The sequence below is a fragment of the Notolabrus celidotus genome, chromosome 9, assembly GCF_009762535.1.
Source record: "Notolabrus celidotus isolate fNotCel1 chromosome 9, fNotCel1.pri, whole genome shotgun sequence".
In the NCBI taxonomy this organism is placed as follows: Eukaryota; Metazoa; Chordata; class Actinopteri; order Labriformes; family Labridae; genus Notolabrus; species Notolabrus celidotus.
The window spans coordinates 31938777-31961871 of record NC_048280.1 but is presented as its reverse complement, the minus strand read 5'-3'; the positions used below and the strand labels follow the sequence as shown (position 1 = coordinate 31961871).

At 41.1% G+C, this 23095-nt stretch overlaps 1 protein-coding gene across 1 annotated transcript; it reads right to left on the bottom strand.

The window, feature by feature from the left end:
• Positions 1 to 315: 315 nt before the first annotated feature.
• vps37ba (VPS37B subunit of ESCRT-I a) lies at positions 316 to 20970 on the bottom strand. Its single transcript, XM_034691988.1, has 4 exons — positions 20763 to 20970; positions 13966 to 14137; positions 5315 to 5397; positions 316 to 2929 (listed from the first exon to the last, which is right to left on the bottom strand). The coding sequence occupies exons 1-4, from the start codon at positions 20865 to 20867 to the stop codon at positions 2423 to 2425; spliced, it is 867 nt and encodes a 288-aa protein (XP_034547879.1). The 5' UTR covers positions 20868 to 20970; the 3' UTR covers positions 316 to 2422.
• Positions 20971 to 23095: the final 2125 nt, after the last annotated feature.

Genomic DNA, 23095 nt, shown 5'->3' with positions numbered 1-23095 from the left:
TATTGCATGCATGTTTTTAACAAACTAACGTACTAGTCTTTTTAAAAAAATATGTATTACTCTTAAATACAAACAAATGGTCAAGAGAAACTCAGCTGTTTTTTCACAAGGTTTGAAAAAACAGTTTAAAAAAAGTCATGCAGTATCAACCTCCGACCACAAGATGGCTCCCATGCGTCTTTCTCAAAGCATGTTCCTTTGCAAAGGGCTGTGACCTTTTCTTCTGTGACAAACAGAAGCTGCTTTAAGCCAAAGACTCAAGAGGCGTTCACTGACACTCCAGATTTCTTCATTGCATAATGATAAACAAGTGGATAAAAACAGATGCAAAACTTTGAGATTTATTCCACTTGAAAATAGCATTGAATTCCACTTGAACATTCAGTTTAAGTAAATACATACAACATTACACTGAAAATAAATCCAACCACATACAAAACAATGCATACAGAGAGAAGATCAAAGTAAAGAGCAGCTCAACAGCTTAAAAAAAGAGTTAAAGAGGAATATTCAGACCAACACAGAGAGCATGCAGAAAGGAGTTATCATTGTTAGTTGGTCCATGCTGGTCCATGGAGATGCTTAATGCTTTTTTATATTCTATAGTTCGCCTTCTGACATGTTGGCTTTGTCTAGTCAGTCAAAGTTGTTTGCCTTAAGGTGAGAAATGATCACCGATTTATGACACAAAACATTCCTGAGCCCCGGTATTATACAAATTAAAAAGAAAACAGCAACAACATAAACAAACATATGGAAACGTCACCCTCACGGAGATCAAAATGTCGCTGTAAGAATGAAAGATATGCAGAAGCAAGAGCACCATCAGGCAAAAAAAGCCTAAGGGTGTCATGTCATCCACTTTGTTTTACTCTATTCAAAGCAACACCTGACAGAGTGACAGGCAGGCATGGTCTTAAACCGTCTTCTTGGTAAACTTAAAACAAGCAAAAACAAATCACCAGCAGGAGGAGGAGACCAAAATGCTTGGCTATGTTTTACTCGGCTTGGAAGGCTTGGAGTGGGAGTGGGCTGGGGGCTACAGCTGGAAACACATGGAGATGTCAGCAGGACATGATAATTTCAAGTGTAGGCACTCATGGCTCTTTAACAGTGCACAGCTACTACAGCCTTTGGGAAGAAGGAAGTGATTTTTTTTTTTTTTTTTAATCGCACCAGAAAGATTTTCCTCCCAAAGCTAATAAGGTGATCTTGCAAGTTTCTCTTGTCAAAATCTGGCAAAAAACATTGTTACAAAAGAAGTGTCACAACCCAATATGTTGGTGACTATGTTAGACTAGCTCACTAAATGTTTCACTTACTTAAAAAAAGACTGCAGCAAAAACATGTACACGGAATGATGCGGGGAGTCTTTGGTGCTCAGTGTAAGAGAGACAACTGAACAAGTCCATCTGTGTGAGAGCCAAAGAACAGCTGGCATCTTCTCTGGTCTCATCTCAGGGTGATAAAGACGACGGACATCATATTAAAGGAGTGTTGGTTCACAAAAGTAGCCCGAAGAAAACGACACACAGAAGAAGAGTTCTGTATGGCTGAACGTAAATCCTTCATTTCAGACCAGGGTCATCATGGTGAGTAATTTGTTACGATGGCTCCGCCTCAGTCCTCTCTCTCTCCTCGTCTGTCCTGAGACGCTCAGTCAGACATCTTAAACTTGGCAGGTCTGGACTCTCTTCAGTAAAAATAAAGAGATCCACAACCCAGAAGCTCTCCCTCACACGTGCTATTAGTCTACCCTGGCTTTCATCAACATAACTATTCATATTATATTCTAAGGAGACGATGAATTCAAATATTTCTATGTTACCTGTGAATTTTTCATTTAAAAATCACAGTATAGTTTCAGTTTAGCCTGAATATAATCTGAGAAAGATAACTTGATTAAACCTGCACAGTAATTAGGGTCTCTCAATGCTTGCATATTCATATGTATACCAAGGAAATCATTGTGCTGCAGATATTAATAACTTATTGATTATAGTGTTTTTTTTTAAAAGCAAAAGGAGTATCTCTGATAGAAGGTGAGAGACCGAAAACGTATGAGCATGCAGAGCTTCGAGGGAGACAGAAAGTGCAGGTAAATGAAAAGTCCCAGCTCAGTGACGTGAAGACAGACAAGTGTGTCAGGGCCCTTCATCTAAAGAGACTCAGGTTAGCATGACTCTACGCCAATCTTGTCATGTCTTCTTTTTCTTTTCTGGAGTGTTGATGGGATGGAGAGAACAGCGCAAATCCACAGAGACCTTTCCTCAGCTGACCGGCCGGGTGCAGGTCTGCCTCTGAGCCGTGGTTCTAATATTCCAATAGCGCTGCCGACAGAGAAGAAAATCTTCCAAGAGGAGATCCAGTTGTGAAAAGTCAAAGACACCAACCGTGTCTGGTAAGTTGCATCTGCTTTACATTACTGCATGATGAAGCCAGGCTGTGGGGTGATCCGGGGAGTGGGCCTCTGAGGCAAAGCGGGGGGGCACTGAGACAGGAAGTGGTTGGGGTAGCCAGAGGAGATGTTTGGAAAGGGCTGGCCTGTTCTGGGAGGAATCGGTGGGTACGGCGATGTGAAGAAGACTTGATTCTGGGGGGGAGCTGACGAAGCCGGAGCTGTATTAGCACTTGGGACTTGCTGGGCTGCAGGAGGAGGTGGAGGTTTTCTCATCGGCTGTGCTAGAGGAGAAGAACTGCTGCCGGACTCTGCAAGAAGAGAGGAGGATGAGGGTCTGGCTGCTGCTGACACATCCTGAGATCGTGAGGAAGGGGCAAACGCCTCGGGGAGCCGCTGGCCCTGCAGTACCATCTCTTGCAGCTTTTCGATTTTCACCCTCCGTAAGTGAGCCAGCTTTCTGTTGCTCTGGTAGGCATCGATAAACGAGTCGAGGGTCATGTCGCCATCCAGGAAGGAATCAGCCATGTTCTGTGAGACAGAGAGAGAACAGAGACAGTTTGAGACAGCATGTAGAGAGACACTCTCTGAATGCTGCTGGACATAAATGATAGCCAATGGGATCAAAAACTAGGACAGATAATTATCAACCAAAAATGTTTTATCTGATGTCTAACTTAAATTTCCCACAGTTGTGCTCCTTTCAGATCAGCGGTCAGATGAATCATTACTTAGTCCTCCTGTGGTCTAACTGTGTAGTTTCAAGGTGACAGGATTAAAGGTTTGTTTACTGATGCATCCATAGAGATCTAAAACCAGATCTAAAAGTATGTGTGGGAACAGTCTGTGCAAGCACGGCAGCTGGTATTTAAACATGTTTAAACTTATACCCTCACTAAAAGAACATAGATTAATCTCAACTATTCTAAATCTGCCTCGACTTCCTTTGTTAATCAAGAAATATGCAGTCAGTTCAGTCCAACGCCTGTGTCTCAATGCCGACTGCTTTTTAACCTGTTCAGATTTAAGTGCTGTCTTTACAGCTGATGACGCTCTCCGTGGTGAACAAATAGCCTCAGCAGAGGTGATGTGTTCATGGAAACTTTTGTGGTCAGTAATGGTTCATGATCAAAGACAGAAAAAGAAGAAGCTACAGTAACACAGCCGACTGTTTACATTTCATCATGGATGCCCATCAAGAGTCAACCTCCGGTGGTGAAATATGAGTGCTGCATTTGTGTCCACTTGAGGCTGGCTGCTAAAGCCAAAGAATTCCCCTTTAATAATACTCATGTTTAAATGTCATTTTTTACAGCTAAGTTATACATGCTTATAACAGTTTTGTTCACAATAATTCATTTCTGTGTTTGTACACGCTGTGAAGGTGATACATTTAAAAAAAACTCATCTATTTTGAATATATTTAGACTAAGAGTTATGCACAGATGTCGTTATTTCTATTTACTGTCAATGTGAGGTGAAATTCCATCGGGGTACGACTCGAGTACCAGCTGCCAGCCGAGCTGATCACAGCTGATGCTCCTGATGTGCCGAGCTAACAGCTGATGCTCCTGATGTGCCGAGCTAAAAGTAAATGCTCCTGATGTGCCAAGCTTACAGTCGATGCTCCTGATGTGCCGAGATAACAGCTGATGCTCCTGATGTGCTGAGTTAACAGCTAATGCTCCTGATGTATCAAGTTAACAGCTAATACTCCTGATGTGCCGAGTTAACAGCTGATACTCGTGATGTGCTGAGTTAACAGCTAATGCTCCTGATGTATCAAGCTAACAGCTGATGCTCCTGATGTGCCAAGTTAACGGCCGATGCTCCTGATGTGTCAAGCTAACAGCTGATGCTCCTGATGTGCCAAGTTAACAGCTGATGCTTCTGATGTGTCAAGCTAACGGCCGATGCTCCTGATGTGTCAAGCTAACAGCTGATTGCTCCTGATGTGCCGAGCTTACAGTCGATGTTCCTTATGTGCTGAGTTAACCAGCTGATACTCCTGATGTGCCGAGTTAACAGCTGATGCTCCTGATATGCTGAGCTAACAGCTGATGTTCCTAATGTGCAGAGTTAACAGCTGATGTTCCTTATGTGCAGAGTTAACAGCTGATGTTCCTTATGTGCAGAGTTAACAGCTGATGCTCCTGATGTGCCAAGTTGACAGCTGATGCTCCTGATGTGTCAAGCTAACAGCTGATTGATCCTAATGTGCTGAGCTAACAGCTTATACTCCTGATGTGTCAAGCTAACAGCTGATGCTCCTGATGTGCCGAGTTAACAGCTGATGCTCCTGATGTGTCAAGCTTACAGCCGATGCTCCTGATGTGTCAAGCTTACAGCTGATGCTCCTGATGTGTCAAGCTTACAGCTGATTGCTCCTGATGAGCAGAGCTAACAGCTGGGGGTTAGGGTGATCGTTAGCAAATGGAAACAATTATCACTGCCCTTATTTGCAGAAGAAATCAAATGTTACGTTTCGCCAATCAGCCTTAGCATTATGACTACCTGCCTAAAATAGTGCAGGTCTCCCTCTTGTCACATCAGGTCACAGAAAGCCCTGACCTGATAAGACTTGGAACCCCAAGACCTCTGAAGGTGTGCTGTGGTATCTGGTGCGGTTACCAGTAGATCCTTGAAATTGGACATAGTTCTCCAATACATTTGTGCAGCTCCAAAGACATAAACCGGAAGGACCTGATGTGGACTTGTTTAAAATTGTCACACACTGACAGGTTCCATTGTTGGGAGATAATCAGTGTTATTCCCTTCACCTGTCAGTGGTCATGATGTCATGGCTGATGGGTGTTAGCTGCTTTAACATCCTTCACACACAAGACTCTTCAATTTAAACTGTTGACCCTTTGTAACAGAACACAGTGACAAACAGAGAGACAGTAAAAATCTTACCTCTGTGTCCTCCTCTATCTGGGCTCCCTCTGCCTGCAGTAGAGCCAGCAAAGTGTCCAGAGAAGTGTTTCCTGATTTGTGATCTGTTAAAAAACAAGAGATAATGGAATGTCATATATTATATTATGATGCTGCACTGAACGAATCAAAGGTGAGTCAAGTGTTGTTGGCAGTCAGACGTGTCACAAGATAATTTACAGATCCATAAAGATAGTGTAGAGAAGGGAGTGAACCTTTAAGCACATTGAACAACGGAGTCTACGGCCTCTCTTTCTACGAGTGTTAGTCATGATGGATTTTAGTGAGCCAGTCAGATAAAACTGGGGCAGGACTTAACAAAAGTACCAGTAAAGGTCCTGCAATCAGACATACTGCCTCTATATCACCTGAACCTGCAAGGGCTGACCGAGTCAGCTGAAGTTTCTGTAGGGTGTCCAAAGAGGGAGACGGTTTAGTGAGTGTTCTGAAACTAAAGTGAGAGTCAAGATAACTAAAGCTTCAAATGTAGGTTAGCATTCTTGGAATAAGATACAATATATGGCAAATAATTAGTAACTAATTTACACCATAGAAATGGAACATCCCCATCCATCCATCCATCCATCCATCCATCTAGCCTCCTGCTTTTCCCATTCAGATCGTGGGGCGCTGGAACCTATCACCGCTGTCATCGGTACACCTTGGACAGGTCGACAGCCAATCAAAGGATTAACATGTCGAGACAGAAAACCATTCACGCTCACACTCACACCTACGGGCATTTTTGAGTGACCAAACCTGCTCTGCATGTTTGTGGACTGTTGGAGGAAGCTGGGTAGAACATGCAATCTCCACGCATAAAGACTCTACATGTCAAACTTACAAACTGATGTGTTCTTCGTTAAATGCCATCGTGCACAACAGATCTGATCGCGCGTCCACATTGATCACTCACTGGTTATGCCTGCACGGACATTCTGGGGTGAAGTGTTTTGGCTAAGTGCACATGTAGACTTCAAGAGCAGGGGATCTAAGCTGCCAACCTTCAGAGATGAACCGCTCCTCCATTAAGGAACAAACCCCAAATCAGAACCAAACTCAAAACTGTGATTTATAAACCTCTGAAGGCAACAAACAAAACTGGGAAAGAATCAGAGACCAGGACATTATTTTAAGAGTTTTAGTAAGACAGAGAATTTCAGATAAAACTCAAAAGACGACCGAACTAGTTAACAGATGTGGAGAGCGACTCGAGTCCACGAGACAGCAGTTTAGTGCTCTCCTCATCCTCTGCTGTGACACTGACCTCACTGTCTTTTCTTCATTCTCACAACTTCCCCATCATCCACCACTCCCTTCCACCAGCTCAAGCTACTTTACCCCAGCTCTCCTGGCAACACAATGGCAACACATCCCACCTTAAAACATATTTGTATTCTTGGCTTTTAACCCAACATGAGAGTTGGTGTGTTCTTTGTCTGTTCTTTTATTGGATTTTTTATTTACTCTACCAATGTTTTTATTTTATGTTTGTGTTTTGTTTTTTTGTTACAATTTTTAGTGTTTTATTATGATTCTTTTATTTTATTCTATCTTATTTTCTGACAGAGTTTTATGTTCTGTGTGTTTTAACTTATTTTACCTCACTGTGCAGCACTTTCCTATACTTTATTTTTTTTTTTTTAAATGTGCTATATAAATAAAGTGGATTGGATTGGATAATGTAGAGCAGTGGTGTCCAAACTTTTTTCAAAGAGGGCCACATTTGATGCTGTCAGAATACCTCAGGGCCCGTGGCTCCTACTGAGACTTAGGAATCATAAAAGTTATATATGAAATATCTATTTAATAACAATATTTTATTTTTCTTCTCAATAAATCAGTAACTAGATAGTCCTCAGTTCTCCACAAGCCATGTAAAGATTAGCAAACGTTATCTTCTTCTGGAGGAAAATGTTTTTCATAAGGGTCGGGCAATGTGGGAAAAATATTGTATCATTATTTTCCAATGGCAGGTACACGATCTGGATTTCATCACACTTCTTTTTCATGTTGTTAAGACTTTTCTGACCAACAGACGACATTTTATAACAAAATAATTATTTTCCTGAGTTCTGAACATTTTTTATTCTCCAAATTTTGCCTTTTCTGTACGATTGCATAATTTTGATCTTGTCTTGTTTCCGCTTTTGTGTCTTCTGAACTTTTAGTGCTCATCAAGAACATTTATCAGATTTCACATCATGATAAAAACATTAATTTGAAAACCTGTCAGCTTTAAGAGTTCTTGTGTTTCTTCTTTATTGCCATCTTGTAGAATTCCCTGTGCTTTGGATTTTATACAAGTAGTCCATATGAAGCTTTTTGAGACGTTTCTGGATTGACTTTAGTTTTGTTTGTGTGCTTGAAAGAAACTACAATTGTACATAATTAATTAATGTCTGTGCTATAAATAACACAATTTAAGATAGAAGCTTGGGGCCATAAATAAAAGGACCTTGGGCTGCGATTGGCCCCCGGGCCGTACTTTGGACATGCCTGATGTAGACGCTGCACACTGGTAGTGGTGGTATTAGTGTGTGCAAACATCAGCATAGCTCGCTGCTGCTAATTGAATCTATCATCTGGGTCAAACAGTAGTGTTCATCAGCTGCTCTGTGGGAAAATCCCAAACTAGGACAAATCAGTAAAGGAGGGAGACACCAGCAGAAATGCTCTGAAGAAACTCTATCATGTTTCAGTCTGTCCTCAAAGCAATCAAAAGCTCCCCATGTTACAGCTCACGTAGACTCTGTAGTCTCCATGACAGCACTAAGCTTCAGGAGTGTACATGCCTCACAAGAAAGAAGGCAGGTCAAACTTTTATAACAGAGAGGTGAATGGTTGGCATGCTATTGTGCTGCTGAGCAACAAGGTAAACAAGGTCCCAGGGATTGTCACTCCCTTGTCTTTGTGTGTCAGTAAGATATTTGATGGCTCTATCTGAGTGTGATATAAAGTAGACATCAAACTTTCTCTTCTTTATTGGAGTGAAATAATAAAATCCTGCAGTCCAAAAAAACAGCATTAGTTAGAGAGGCTGCGACAGTGTCTGATATGAGAACTGGTCAAACAGGTCTCTGTGGGACGTGTTCCTGTTGACTCAGAACAACCAATGAGTAAAAACACATTATGTAACACCTCAGGTTTCTATTGTGGTACAAAATGTCCACTTGTACACTGACAGGTGTACAGTCATGGCCAAAAGTTTTGAGAATGACACAACTATTAATTTTCACAAAGTCTGCTGTTTCAGTTTTTATAATGGCAATTTGCATATACTCCAGAATGTTATGAGGAGTGATCAGCTCAACTTCAATTAATTGCAAAGTCCCTCTTTGCCTTGAAAATGAACTTCATCACCAAAAACACATTTCCACTGCATTTCAGCCCTGCCACAAAAGGACCAGCTAACATCATTTCAATGACACACAGGTGTCACACACATTAACACAGGTGTGGGTGTTGATGAGGACAAGGCTGGCGATCAATCTGTCATGATTGAGTGACTGGACACTTTAAAAGGAAGATGGTGCATGACACCATTGTTCCTCATCTGTTAGCCATGATTACCTGCAAGGAAACACGTGCAGCCATCATTGCATTGCACAAAAAGGGCCTAACAGGGAAGTTTATAGCAGCGAGTAAGATTGCACCTCAGTCAACCGTCTATCCAATTATCAAGAACTTCAAGGAGAGAGGTTCAATTGTTGCCAAACAGGCTCCAGGGCGCCCAAGAAAGTCCAGCAAGCGCCAGGACCGTCTCCTGAAGGTGTTACAGCTGCGGGATCGGGCCACCACCAGTGCAGAGCTTGCTCAGGAATGGCAGCAGGCAGGTGTGAGTGCATATGCACGCACAGTGAGGCGAAGACTTTTGGAGGAAGGCCTGGTGTCAAGGAGGGCAGCAAAGAAGCCACTTCTCTCCAGTAAAAACATCAGGGACAGACTGATATTCTGCAGAAGGTACAGGGACTGGACTGCTGAGGACTGGGGTAAAGTCATTTTCTCTGATGAATCCCCTTTCCCATTGTTTGGGGCATCTGGAGGAAGGCTTGTTCGGAGAAGACGAGGTGAGCGCTACCATCAGTCCTGTCTCTTGCCAACAGTGAAGCATCCTGAGACCATTCATGTGTGGGGTTGCTTTTCGGTCAAGGGAGTGGGCTCTCTCACAATCTTGCCTAAAAACACAGCCATGAATAAAGAATGGTACCAGAACGTCCTCCGAGAGCAACTTCTCCCAACCATCCAAGGCCAGTTTGGTGATGAAGAATGCCTTTTGCAGCATGATGGAGCACCTTGCCATAAAGCAAAAGTCATAACAAAATGGCTCGGGGAACAAAACATTAAGATTTTGGGCCCTTGGCCAGGAAACTCCCCAGATCTTAATCCCATTGAGAACTTGTGGTCAATCCTCAAGAGGCAGGTGGACAATCAAAAACCCACAAATTCTGACAAACTCCAAGCATTGATTATGCAAGAATGGACTGCCATCAGTCAGGATTTGGTCCAGAAGTTGATTGACAGCATGCCAGGGAGAATTGCAGAGGTCTTGAAAAAGAAGGGTCAACACTGCAAATATTGACTTATTGCATGAATTCTGTGTAATTCTCAATAAAAGCTTTTGATACTTATGAAATGCTTCTAATTGTATTTCATTATACCATAGAAACATCTGACAAAAACACCTAAAAACCCTGAAGCAGCAGACTTTGTGAAAATGTAATATTTGTGTCATTCTCAAAACTTTTGGCCATGACTGCATATGTTCCATCTTTTTAAGCATTCACTGTTGAGGTTTCTTTTTCTTCTTTCAGGATTTTGCTCTCTTGTTTTTCCTGAGACCTCGTGTAACCTTTAAACCAAGAGAGATTTAAAACAATGCTCATTGGCATCCATTGTCTGTGGGTCATAATGAAATGTGGATTATAAAAAGAAGTGGGCTGTGGCTGTAAGAGTTGTAATATTTACAGCCCCACACAGAGTTACTGACAATGGCAGCTAGTTGTAGCTCTGTTGAGCTCGGCTAGCTCAATGATAGAACGTTTCATTTACGAAATACTCTTCACAATAAAAGTCTCCATGTGTTATGTTGTTAAATTATTAAACAGCCATATTATCAGGGAATGATTTCAGCAGGGGGAATTCAACACAGCTCCTTAAACCACAACATAAAACTGATGTCTTGAATTACAAACACAACAGGGAACAAAACCTCAGACCGCTCAGACTCAGTAAGTAAAAATGTATAAAAGCATCTTCCCTGGTTCTAAGTGAGCAGAGCATTACATCACAGGCTTGATGGACAGAAGGTGGGTCGTAGGGAGTGAACACACCTGTGCATGCTCTCTTGTCATTTTGTATTACTGCGTCATAAAACCGTAGTCACAAAAAAAAATTACGGATATATACACTACTCACAATAAGTTAGGGATATTGTGAGAGACTCAGTGGATTTCATACATACGGTGATTGTTTCACTTCAGAGATTTTTGGGATAGGGAGGCAATTGTATTGGGGTGATAGACACACCTCATTTTGTGTTTTCCACATAATGGTCTCACTGTGTACAGTGTGCCATACATATTGGGTCCAATACCAAAAAATACCAAAAGACAACCCTTTTCAATGTGGCATCAATTTCAACATTCTGTGGGTATAAAAAGCTGGTATTGTCAGTAAGTCATTCCAAGCTCATCATTCAAACAGCCATGAACACACAACGTCACTTAAAGGACGAGCAGCGCCACCTGGCCATAGCGTGCCTTCGGGTCGGTGGCAGGCAGTCAGATGTTGCTCGTGAACTTGGTGTGTCTCAAAGTGTCATCAGCAGACTTGCATCAAGACACAGAACAACTGGCAGAGTTCGTGACAGACCCAGGAGTGGAGCCCCACGAATGACAGACCGCAACGATGACCAGTACCTAAGGACCTATGCACTCAGACATCGTTATGCAACTGCCACACAGCTGCAGGCCCGTTTACGAGATGTGAGGGGTACTAGGGTTTCCAGACAAACCATTCGCAACCGACTCCACCGCTTTGGCTTGAATGCCAGACGACCGTTGCAGGTGACTCCACTGACACCAAGACACCGCCGTGAACGTTTGCAGTGGGCACAAGACCATGTGACCTGGACAATGCAGCAGGGGTCTACCGTCCTGTTCACTGATGAGTGTTGGGTCACCTTGCACAGAAATGATGGTCGTCAGCGTTGCTGGAGAAGGCGAGGTGAGCGATACGCCAAGGTCAACATGGTCTCCAGGGTTCACTTTGGTGGAGGAGGTGCAACAGTCTGGGCAGGCATCACCAGTCAGCGCAAAACAGATGTGGTTATTGTAGATGGCTCAGTCACTGCACGTTCTTACCTCAGAGACATCATAGAACCCATCATCATCCCCCAATTCCGCCAGCACACCCCCAACTTTCTGTTCATGGATGATAATGCTCCACCACATCGTGCCAGAATTGTCACAGCTCGACTTCAGGAAGTCGGAGTGCCTCATATGGTATGGCCAGCAATGTCCCCTGACCTGAACCCCATAGAGCACGTCTGGGACCAGCTGAAGCAGAGACGGAATGATTGTACCCCACCCCCACGTGACCTGGCAGAACTGTGTGTAGCACTTGTGGAAGAGTGGAACGCATTGCCTCAGAACAACATCATGAGGCTAGTGAGGAGCATGAGACGTCACTGTCAAGCTGTCATTGCGGTAAATGGTGGAAACATCCGCTACTGACATTGTCAATTTTTGTGATTTGGGGCTATCCTTGTTATTGTCTAAATTTTTGGGGTAATAAATATTAAAATAATGAAATTAAAATTTTAAATTTCATTAAATTTCATTAAAATTCAGACCAAATAGGAAAAGCACTCATGGAAATAACAATACCCCTAACTTATTGTGAGTATTTCAGATCATATCGCCCACCTCTATGAGGGGCCTTACTTGAATAATAAGCAGGCTTATTATTTACTTTGTTGGTAAAATTATTTATACAGTAGGGAAGTGTAGTTCATTCACATGAGGAAAATAATCTGCTCTGTAGGGATCCAGTATGTTCAGTACTTGTCTGATTGTCTCTTGAGCCTCTACGTAGCCAGTTTTCAGATGCATCATCTTATCTCCATGAAGCCATACTGCTCAGCTGATCCTGGAGGAATGCTGCAAGGTCCAGCAGTCCAGAACGGGCCATCTAAACAACTGCAGAGTCCTAAAGTTCCTGTGTAAAGTCAACAAACTAATAACAACACCATCCATGTTGCTTAAAGACACAAGTATCTCTCAATGTCTGAAACATAAAGTAATAAAACTGGATTCAATTGAACAACCAGGACATGTTTACTTCCTTGTCTTTCTCCTGTTTTCTGTAAAATTTTGTATTTTGTATTTTGGTAATCTATTTTCTGATCACACAGTGGAGAGGTTGTCGAGGTGTTTCTTGTATTTCTTGTGTTTTTGTATGTATTTTTTTATTTTACTTCTTGTTTTTGTATATTTCTATTTTATTTCAATTTTTGTTTGTGTATTTCTACTTTGTTTTATTTTTGTTTTCGTGTATTTTTCATTTCAGTTTTTTGTATTTTCTTAATTTTTGTTTTAGTTTTTTTGTTTTTGTGTATTTTTTTGTGTATTTCCATCTTATTTTAATTTTGTTTTTTGTGTGTTTTTTATTTTTATTTTATTTTTTATTTTTTTGTGTTTTTGTGTTTTATGTGTATTTCTATTTAATTCTAACTGTTGTGTATTTTTAGTTTATTTTTAGTATGTTTTCAGTGTATTTTATAATTTGTTATTGATCTAAAATAATTCTGTTTCTATTTTTTTCTGTGATTCTTGTGTTTGCATTACTTGGTATCATTTTGTAATATGCGTTTTTTTTGTGTCACCTGGCGTTAATTGTGATAAATTGGACACACCCACCCAGTTGGTGAGACGCTGAAGAAAGCCTAGGGCTGAAATGTGTTTGTTTCTTTTCTTTTTGCTGCTGTCAGATTACTGACATTAAAAGTTTGTTAACATTACTGCGAGTGCTGACATTTTTCAATTGTATTATCCCCTTTGGGTCAGCACCGAGTAATGTCTGAGTAGTGTCTGAGTGAGCATGCCAGTTCTCTTTCTTGTACTTCCTTGAGGTGCTGTTGGGATTAAATGGAAGCAGTATGACATTAATTCAGAAAAACAGAGCAGGAGTTTTTCTCATGTGAATGCAATACTGTTCAGTAATACAGCAGTGTTTTACAACACTGAAAAAATGCTGAGACAATAACTGTTGTAGGGCGCTGTTGGTCTAGTGGTTTGGGTGCACGCCATGTACAGAGGCTTCAGTTTCAGCGGTCGCTGGTTTGACTTCCGGCCACGACCATTTGCTTCATGTCTTCCTCTGCTCTCTACTTCACACACTTCCTGTCTCTCTATCAAGCTGTCCTAAACACTAAAGGCCAAATCACCAAAAATATAACTTTGTATAACATCTTTTGTAGTTGTAATGTGCTCGTGGAATAATGAGGTGAGTTCATCCAGGTTTCAGTTTGCAAAGACTTCATGGACACGAGTGTGTTTGATTCTGTAAAGGTTCGGTGTCATCAACTTATTATTGAAACAGTTTTCATTCATGCCGAGCTGTTCCTTTACCTAGGGTGGATTTCCGAAGCTGGTAGGACTCAAAACTATCCTGAAGACAGTTGTAGCGCTTGGTGAGCTGCTCCTTCTGATGCTCCAGTTGGGGCTGCAGGGCAAGGTTGTGCTCGGCCAGCGTTCGGTTGTTGACCAATGTCTTCTCCTTGCTGTGCTGGACGTCCTGCATCTATGAGGAGAAACACAAACCTGTTAGAAACCTTTGCACTTCAGTGATGATAGGATCTGACTCTTAACCCCTACAGGACACGAGATGAGCAGTTTCAGATGTTCACTGCTCCTGCTTGGTGAACTATCATCACAAGGGAAGCTGATACTCTCATCAGAAGTGGCCTAATGAAGAAGCAGACTTAGTAGTATAACTGCAGGCGTGTTTGCTTGGAGAGAAAAACTCCCCTCCAGTGAGTCTGTATGAATAGATTAGAATAATATCAGGAAATGTAGGTTAAGCCCGTCTTGATGGACAACAGACCTGGATTTTTGAAAGCTACTGTAGTAATCCACAGGAAGAGAGATTTTGCTGTAGTATGCAAAACATAAATAAACAAAGATGTAGCTGGAGCTGTGAGTGAAAACACGTGCTGAACCCACACTTCACAAGAGGATCCAACACTTCACACCTTTTAAATTCATATCGATTACACAGCTCTTCAGTAATACGGTATTGCAGTCAGACGGTGGCTATAGAGCGTCTGAAAGCTGTTTGATAACCGCATTAAGTAACAGAAGAAGGTGAATGCTAACTGCATCAAACAGAAAAAGAAGATGAAAACGTTCACGACAGTCGAAGCGAATGTCCCCGTTTCTGAATCTTACACTACTACACGTGTATTTCCAGAGACTGAGCATGGTTGTAAAATGTAAACACACACACCACACTGCGTCACAGAAACACCAACGTAGAGATCGAGACAGACTGACAGTATCCGCTTATAGCAGCACCTCACCCTGCTGCTGATTAACACGACTGCCACACAAGTGGGACAGGTGTGTGTGTGTGTGTGTGTGTGTGTGTGTGTGTGTGTGTGTGTGTGTGTGTGTGTGTGAAAACAATGTTCTTGTTTTGATATATTGAAAAAAGAGATCTCTCAGCATATATTAAGGTCTAATGTAAGGAGATAAAAATGTATAATATTACATTATTATTGTTAACTACAGTCATGGCCAAAAGTTTTGAGAATGACACAAATATAACATTTTCACAAAGTCTGCTGCTTCAGGGTTTTTAGGTGTTTTTGTCAGATGTTTCTATGGTATAATGAAATACAATTAGAAGCATTTCATAAGTATCAAAAGCTTTTATTGAGAATTACACAGAATTTATGCAATAAGTCAATATTTGCAGTGTTGACCCTTCTTTTTCAAGACCTCTGCAATTCTCCCTGGCATGCTGTCAATCAACTTCTGGACCAAATCCTGACTGATAGCAGTCCATTCTTGCATAATCAATGCTTGGAGTTTGTCAGAATTTGTGGGTTTTTGATTGTCCACCCGCCTCTTGAGGATTGACCACAAGTTCTCAATGGGATTAAGATCTGGGGAGTTTCCTGGCCAAGGGCCCAAAATCTTAATGTTTTGTTCCCCGAGCCATTTTGTTATGACTTTTGCTTTATGGCAAGGTGCTCCATCATGCTGGAAAAGGCATTCTTCATCACCAAACTGCCCTTGGATGGTTGGGAGAAGTTGCTCTCGGAGGACGTTCTGGTACCATTCTTTATTCAGGGCTGTTTTTAGGCAAGATTGTGAGAGAGCCCACTCCCTTGACCGAAAAGCAACCCCACACATGAATGGTCTCAGGATGCTTCACTGTTGGCAAGAGACAGGACTGATTGTAGCGCTCACCTCGTCTTCTCCGAACAAGCCTTCCTCCAGATGCCCCAAACAATCGGAAAGGGGATTCATCAGAGAAAATGACTTCACCCCAGTCCTCAGCAGTCCAGTCCCTGTACCTTCTGCAGAATATCAGTCTGTCCCTGATGTTTTTACTGGAGAGAAGTGGCTTCTTTGCTGCCCTCCTTGACACCAGGCCTTCCTCCAAAAGTCTTCGCCTCACTGTGCGTGCAGATGCACTCACACCTGCCTGCTGCCATTCCTGAGCAAGCTCTGCACTGGTGGTGGCCTGATCCCGCAGCTGTAACACCTTCAGGAGACGGTCCTGGCACTTGCTGGACTTTCTTGGGCGCCCTGGAGCCTGTTTGGCAACAATTGAACCTCTCTCCTTGAAGTTCTTGATAATTGGATAGACGGTTGACTGAGGTGCAATCTTACTCGCTGCTATAAACTTCCCTGTTAGGCCCTTTTTGTGCAATGCAATGATGGCTGCACGTGTTTCCTTGCAGGTAACCATGGCTAACAGATGAGGAACAATGGTGTCATGCACCATCTTCCTTTTAAAGTGTCCAGTCACTCAATCATGACAGATTGATCGCCAGCCTTGTCCTCATCAACACCCACACCTGTGTTAATGTGTGTGACACCTGTGTGTCATTGAAATGATGTTAGCTGGTCCTTTTGTGGCAGGGCTGAAATGCAGTGGAAATGTGTTTTTGGTGATGAAGTTCATTTTCAAGGCAAAGAGGGACTTTGCAATTAATTGAAGTTGAGCTGATCACTCCTCATAACATTCTGGAGTATATGCAAATTGCCATTATAAAAACTGAAACAGCAGACTTTGTGAAAATTAATAGTTGTGTCATTCTTAAAACTTTTGGCCATGACTGTACAACTTACGGTCATATTATATACCAATATTTATTTATTGTATTGCTTAATCTGTCATTACCAACCATAATCACACCATGTCAACCTGTCACTACTGAAACATTTTTAATACTGCCTGTAATCACTGCTATTCAAACCATTTGTACCATTGTATATATCTAAATTATATTATATCTTTATTTTACTAATTGGAACTTTTTTCTTGATTGTACTTATATCTGGGTTGCTGCAACAACTTTACTGCTTTTAGTAGTTTCTCTTTTGGTTTTTCTGCTTAAATTGTCTTGCCAGCCCATATACCCCCCCCCCCCCCCCCCCCCCCCTGCTTTGTTCTCTTTATTGTGGGTTTTTATGACGTTAAGCACTTTGTAACGTCTGTTTTGATAAGTGCTTTATAAATAAACTTTGTTATTATATATTATTATAGTGCATGACCTCCTTGTAGTGTCAGATTATAGGGGGAGCTTTATCTACAGCCTCTTTCAGGTGAACCACCATATCTCTCCCTGCTTGTTGCGACCAGGAACAGCAAACCATGGTAAAGAAAGTGAGACTGAGCAGTTCTTCTTGTGTCGTCTTTTATCTGGATCTGGAGTCGGCAATAAAAGTGAACTGAAGTTGAACTTCGACCAGACTGTGTCCATTTGGAGCTGCCAGATGTACCACAGAGTCAGCTGGATATTTAAGTAGCATTACCCTTTGAGTGCAGAACACTGGACTGTTGTTAAACTCTCACAGTACAGAGAGATATCAGTGGTGGCCCTTATCTTTGTTGTCACACCGACCAGACCTGTTTGTTTTGTTTCCATTTATTCATGTATCTATTTTTAGACAATGCCATTAAGGTCAAGTTTTGGCTTTAACAATGCTGCACCACATGTGAAGTGTGTACTTCTCCATTAGAGAATGAATAACTTTCATAATCACTCCAATAATTAAGAATAACTTCCACAAACACCACTAAAGGTAAAGAGACTGAAACAAACAACGTGGCTTACAGACTGAGAATGTGTAAACTTCACAGAAAAGGTCAAAATACTTTATTTTATTTCACAATGTTTCTTCAGTAATCAAGTTATTTAACACTTATGTCTGATATAAGAAGTTGTTTTAAATAAAAAGGAGCACTTGTTCTTGTTTACAGAAGTCACAGAGTGTTATGTTACGTAAGAGGGCAGAATTGTAAAGTGTAATATGAGACTGAAACAAAGAAAATAAGGAGGAAGTACAGCTCCTCTTCACAGCTGAGTGATTTTCCAGGAACTTTCCAGGAAGTTAAGGATTGCAACAAATACAGCTTATGTTGTGGCAATGTCTTTGAACTCAAAAGATACTTTCCTTTTAAAAATAAAAGACATAAACATAATGTCATAAACATTTTTAAAAACAAACCCTGAACTTTTTTAGTCTGGCTTTTAACTGAGTTTTATTCTTATAGCAGTATTATTTCACCTTACTTTATTTATTTGTTATCTATTCCAAATTTTGTATCTTTTTTAAATATAGCATCTTAGTTTCTTCTACTGGTTTAATATTTTGGTATTTTATTGTCTTATTAATCTATTTTATTTTGGTGAGTTTCCTTTCCTGTGTTGAGTTTTAACATCTTATTTTACCTCAAGTGTTTCCTCATTCATTTATCACAACAGCATTTCCTCAGTTTGTTCAGCAAGTTATTTTTTATCTTACATTTAATTATTTTATTATTATTATTATTATTTATTTATTTATTTTTAATTTGTCATTTTCTTAACCTTAAGATTGTGGGGTGGGTTTGGGGTTCTATTTTTATATTTTTATATTTTTATTTGTTCATATGTACAGCACTTTGTGTTACAATGTCTGTATGAAAAGCACTTCATAAATAAAGTCTGACTGATTGATTAGTGAGAAAGGAAGATAGAGAGTGTATTTTGAAGGGTATAAACTTAATAGTCCAAGACTACAGTAGAACAATTATTCAAACACTGGATCTGAAGGGGTTAACTCAGGGGTGTCAAACATACGGCCTGCGGGTCAAACCCCTCCTGCCAGAGGTTCCAATCCGGCCCACGGGATGACTTCCAAAAGTGAAAAAATTACAGAGAAGACATGAACTGCAGTTTTTCAACAAATGTAGTCAGAGTGCTGACGGACTGCTATGTGAAGAAATAGATTACGTACTGTTTGCATAATCTGGTAGAAAGACTTTTGAGAGAACTTCATGATCCAATCAGCACTAAAGTTTATGTATATAAACCTGTCAAAGAAGGAGTGTAGGATCCACACCTGTCGAAAGGAGCCACATATTTGCATGCTTACCATACATGTGCGTACGTCACAGGTGCGCTTCGTCACAGCTAGCACTAGTTCTACACCCCTGCATACAACACTGTCCATGCTGGAGCTGAGGGGTCCGTAATAGCCAAGTTTACCTCCATCATTATCATAATCAACCTCTTATTTTGCAGTCAACATTTCACTCTGTGTCATGTGAAAGGGTAACCTGTGTGTTTGGTGTGTCCGCAGCAGGTTTCAGTGCTTAAAGAGACTCATCATGGTAATACATACAACAGCTGTTTTTGTAAAAAGATAGTTCATTCCGTGAGAACATTTTCAGAATGTAAATGTACTTGTTTGCACTACAACAAAAGGGAACATTTGGAGTTGTCTGTATTTACAGGTTATTATCATAGACTGTCACCCATCTGTTCAGGAAGAGGTATAAAGAAGTAATTTTCACAAGGTACAAGGAGGAAGACAAGTGTTGAGAATCATGAGGGGTTTGCTTTTGATTGTAGGTGTAAGTATGAAGATAGGAGATGAAGATTTGTTTTGTGGGAATCCTAGTATAAAATATGGACGTAGTATCCGTGACGTCACCCATCTGTTTCTGAAGCGCTGTTTTGAAGCCGATCGCCGGCCGGAGCCATAATGGAAATGCTGAACTCGATCAATCTTCTGTCAAGCTAGTGTGACGTAAAGAGGCGGGCTTTGAGCCTCCTAGCCAACAGCTGCAGTGTTCCCGCCTGTCAATCAAGTCAGCTGTGCCTCTCACTGGAAGACTCGTAATCTCAATATCTTCTAAATTGCTGCGTTAGAAAGAATTCACCCCCCGTACAGTGTGTGCCGATCGAGAAATGAGCTCTTCAGACCGAAGCCGTCTTTGAACCAGGCTGTAAACATGTTTATTTCTGCTGTAAAGATCGTCTTCTTTGAATGGATGTGTATGTGGTTTCCGGTGTTTCTGCAGACAGCCTCTAGTGGACGCTCCATGAACTGCACTTTATAGCACTTAAACATTGGCTTCATATTTTGAAACTGGAGTTTGCTGCTTGGTTATTATGCTATGATTTTACAGGTCCGGCCCACTTCAGATCTACTTGGGGGGTATGTGATCTCTGAACTGTAATGAGTTTGACATTCCTGGGTTAGCTTAAAGCTCATGTAGCCATATCTAACCTAAATGTAAACAATAATGTGGTGAATCTGTGTTATTGTGTATTCAAGTAATGGTTGTGGGTGTATATAGATGTAGATGACATTAGTATTTTTGGTATGTTTATATATATATATATATATATATATATATATATATATATATATATATATATATAATTTGAATATAATATTTTTAGCTTTACTGTAAAAAAAACAGCTATCATAATGTAAAATGGCAGACTTGTGAGTGACGACCTTTCTGCAGCTGAGTCGAAGTTAAAGCCATTATTCCTCATGTTCTCCTCTTAAAGGTGACTCAGCAGCAGAGGTGTGTCCTTAAAGCTTTCTTATATTCATAATCACAGTTCAATAAGGAGACACACAACCTGCTGTGTGTCATAATGTCGGACTCTGGGACTCCTCTTGTGTTAAAACTTGAGACAATGCTAACCCCTTGTTGTCCCCCGGATGAGAACTAGTTCCAGGTTTTAGGACATGTAACTTTGGTTCACAGCACATTTACTCATGATGAAGTCCTCATCCAGATTACAGGACTCATTTCCGTGAGTGGACCCAGACGGTTTACAGGGTTAGCACAACAAAGGGGAACACAGACCCAGAAAAGGGAGGACGGACTGGAGCGGTTCACGTACCTCGTCCATCTCCTGGACCATCTTGGTGAGTTTCTCGTCGTCCTCCAGGAATTCGTTGAGTTGAGTCATCGTGTACTCGCTGAACGTGGTGGTGAAAGCTGACATTATGGGTCTTGTTGTGTAGCTGTGCCTCTGGATTCCCTCTCCTCGCCCTTCTGATACTGACAGCTGACTGAGACTGCCTTACCGGAAGTTGTCACAGCACATACAGGCCGCTTGTTGCCTTCAAGTGCAGTCGGAAATATGTGTTCTAGGCTGCAAGCTGGAACCCAAAGCTTTAGCGTTATCAAAGTTTAAGCTGTGAATATTTTACTTTTTCAACTCTAGATAGGAAAAGATGGATGTTATTATTTTGTTATGGATTATAACACAGCTTAAAAGCACAACAGTAGCCTAACAATTTATTATTAGCATCAGTGGTGGACTCAGGCTGTTTGAGGGGCAGGGGCCAAAACCAAAAAAGGGCACCCCTGGTTTTCACAGTTGAGGGTGAATTTAAATGTATTAGTCAACGGTAACATGAGGAGGGTCTGAGAGATGTGATCCAAGAGAAAATTTTGAGCAGCTAACACTTCATTTCCTGCATTGTGATGAATATTTTTATGACCAATTGTTGGGGGGAATCAGACTGTATAAAATATGGACGTAGTATACGTGACGTCACCCATCTGTTCCTGAGAGCTGTTTTGAAGCCAATTGACGGCGGCAGCCATATTGGAAATGCGGAACTCAACCAGGCAGAGTGTGACGTAGTGTGAGCCTCCTACAGCTATGTGTTCCCGACCGGGAGTCACGTCAGACATGTCCTTATTTGGGCAAAACTCGTAATCCTAATATCTTTTGCACCGTCACGTTCGAAAAAAATTCATCCCCGTACAATGTGTGCTGATAGAGAGATTAGCTTCATAGGCCAAGCCATTTTTTGGACCAGGCTGTAAACATGTTTATGAATGCTGCAAAGATCGTCTTTTTCCCATTCATGTGTATGTGGTTTCTGGTCTTTCTGCAGCCGGCATCAGGCGGATTCTCGATGTATTGCAGTTTATAACACTTCTGCATGGGCTTCATCGTTTGAGACCGGAGGTTGCCGCTAGGGGGAAATTGAATCATCAAAGAGGAAAACGCAATACTTTAGATTTCTATATTCTTCATTACATTACTTAATTAAAATGTAATATCATAAAAAACTACATAGGCAACAAAAAGAGATTTTGTTTTACCTTTAATTGACTGGAGGGTCATCAAAGGGCACCCTTGTGCATTTAATCCAACACAGAGGAACCCACAGTGCACTTTTAAACAATTAATTAACTGTATGCATCAAGGAGTATTTTTCAACAGTAAGACCAATAGAAGTGCATCCAGAGCACATTTTACTGTCTAATATATTATGCTATTTCTAAAATGAAAATAATTTAGACATGCAGGAACAAAATACGTGAAACTGAGTCCTTTTTCTTCTTTATACATATAAAAGTGTCAGGGGATAATCAGGCTTAGCGGTGTGTCGTGAACGACTCTGATCTAAGAGCTGGCTCTTGAGAGCAGGCTCTCGTGTGAGAGCTGGTTTCGTTTATCCCTCTTTTGTGGCTTTAACATACAAGGAGCCGCTGAGTTCTCAAACAGTAAATATTTTATATTGTGCGCATTAGGTATTATCTGTAAGCACAAGATAAAAAATATTTATTTTAGGGACTTCAGAGGCTTCTCCTCTCCTTCTTCTTCTTGATCTATGATAGGTGGCAAGGAGTGTTAAAATGCATTACCGCCATGTACTATGTTGGAGTGTAGACCACCCCAGTGATCGACACTCAATTAAATAAAGATAAATAACATAAAACTTTTGAGTTCTAAACTATCTGGATCCACCCTGTTTCTGTGAGGTACATAAATACATTGCCGAACCTGATGGTAACAAGGCTTTTCAGGGTTTTAGGACCAGACTTTTTTGGATGCTCAGCCCTACATGAGATTGTGATATGGAGAGTGAAAGTGTTGAACCTACCACTAAACCACTCGTTCACTTAACATTTATTTCCCTACATATGAACTTTAGTTTCACAGTAACAAACACGTTATCTAACCTGTCTTCTGACTAAAATAAACTTCCTTTTGCATCTCTAAACCTCTGATAATTGTCTCTACATCATGACAAGTCAGTCAAGTTTATTATCTTAGATATTCTGGTCGTCACTCACTATCATGATGTAGACCTAAACGCAGGTCTGATCTCTACCCTTCAATATAAAAGACGAAGCTGTGTTATCAGAAGTCATGACAATCATTAATAGCCGTCATCAAGGGGTTTTGACCAATCAGAATCAAGCATCTTA